Consider the following 296-nt stretch of genomic DNA (forward strand, 5'->3'; position numbering starts at 1 on the left):
GGACCAGGTCCGGGCCGCACTCACCGATGTACTCCTCCAGGTCGATGAAGCCGTCGCCGTTCTTGTCGATGTCCTCCATCGTCTCCTGCGGGAACACAGTGGGGCCGAGGTGGCACGACCCACGGGGAGCGGGGACGGGACACGTGGGGTTGGGGGACACAACGGGATCGGGGATGGGGAACTGCGGGGAATGGGACCCACTGGGAATGGGGTGAGGACCCACTGGGAATTGGGGGTGGGGATTGATTGGGATATTGGGAAGGGGAGAGAATGGGAACTGGGAATTGGGACCCACT

The 296-nt window shown here is 63.5% G+C and overlaps 1 protein-coding gene across 1 annotated transcript in view; it reads right to left on the reverse strand.

Annotated features, from left to right (window-relative positions):
• Positions 1–20: 20 nt before the first annotated feature.
• Positions 21–296, reverse strand: part of LOC110391865 (calumenin) — a gene marked incomplete at its 3' end in the record, with an annotated part of 25,937 nt that continues 25,661 nt past the window's right edge. The window contains 1 exon segment of the mRNA XM_021383813.1: positions 21–85. Within this exon segment, the coding sequence (XP_021239488.1) occupies positions 21–85 (65 nt within the window).

This window comes from Numida meleagris, unplaced genomic scaffold (genome assembly GCF_002078875.1).
Source record: "Numida meleagris isolate 19003 breed g44 Domestic line unplaced genomic scaffold, NumMel1.0 unplaced_Scaffold569, whole genome shotgun sequence".
Taxonomy (NCBI): Eukaryota; Metazoa; Chordata; class Aves; order Galliformes; family Numididae; genus Numida; species Numida meleagris.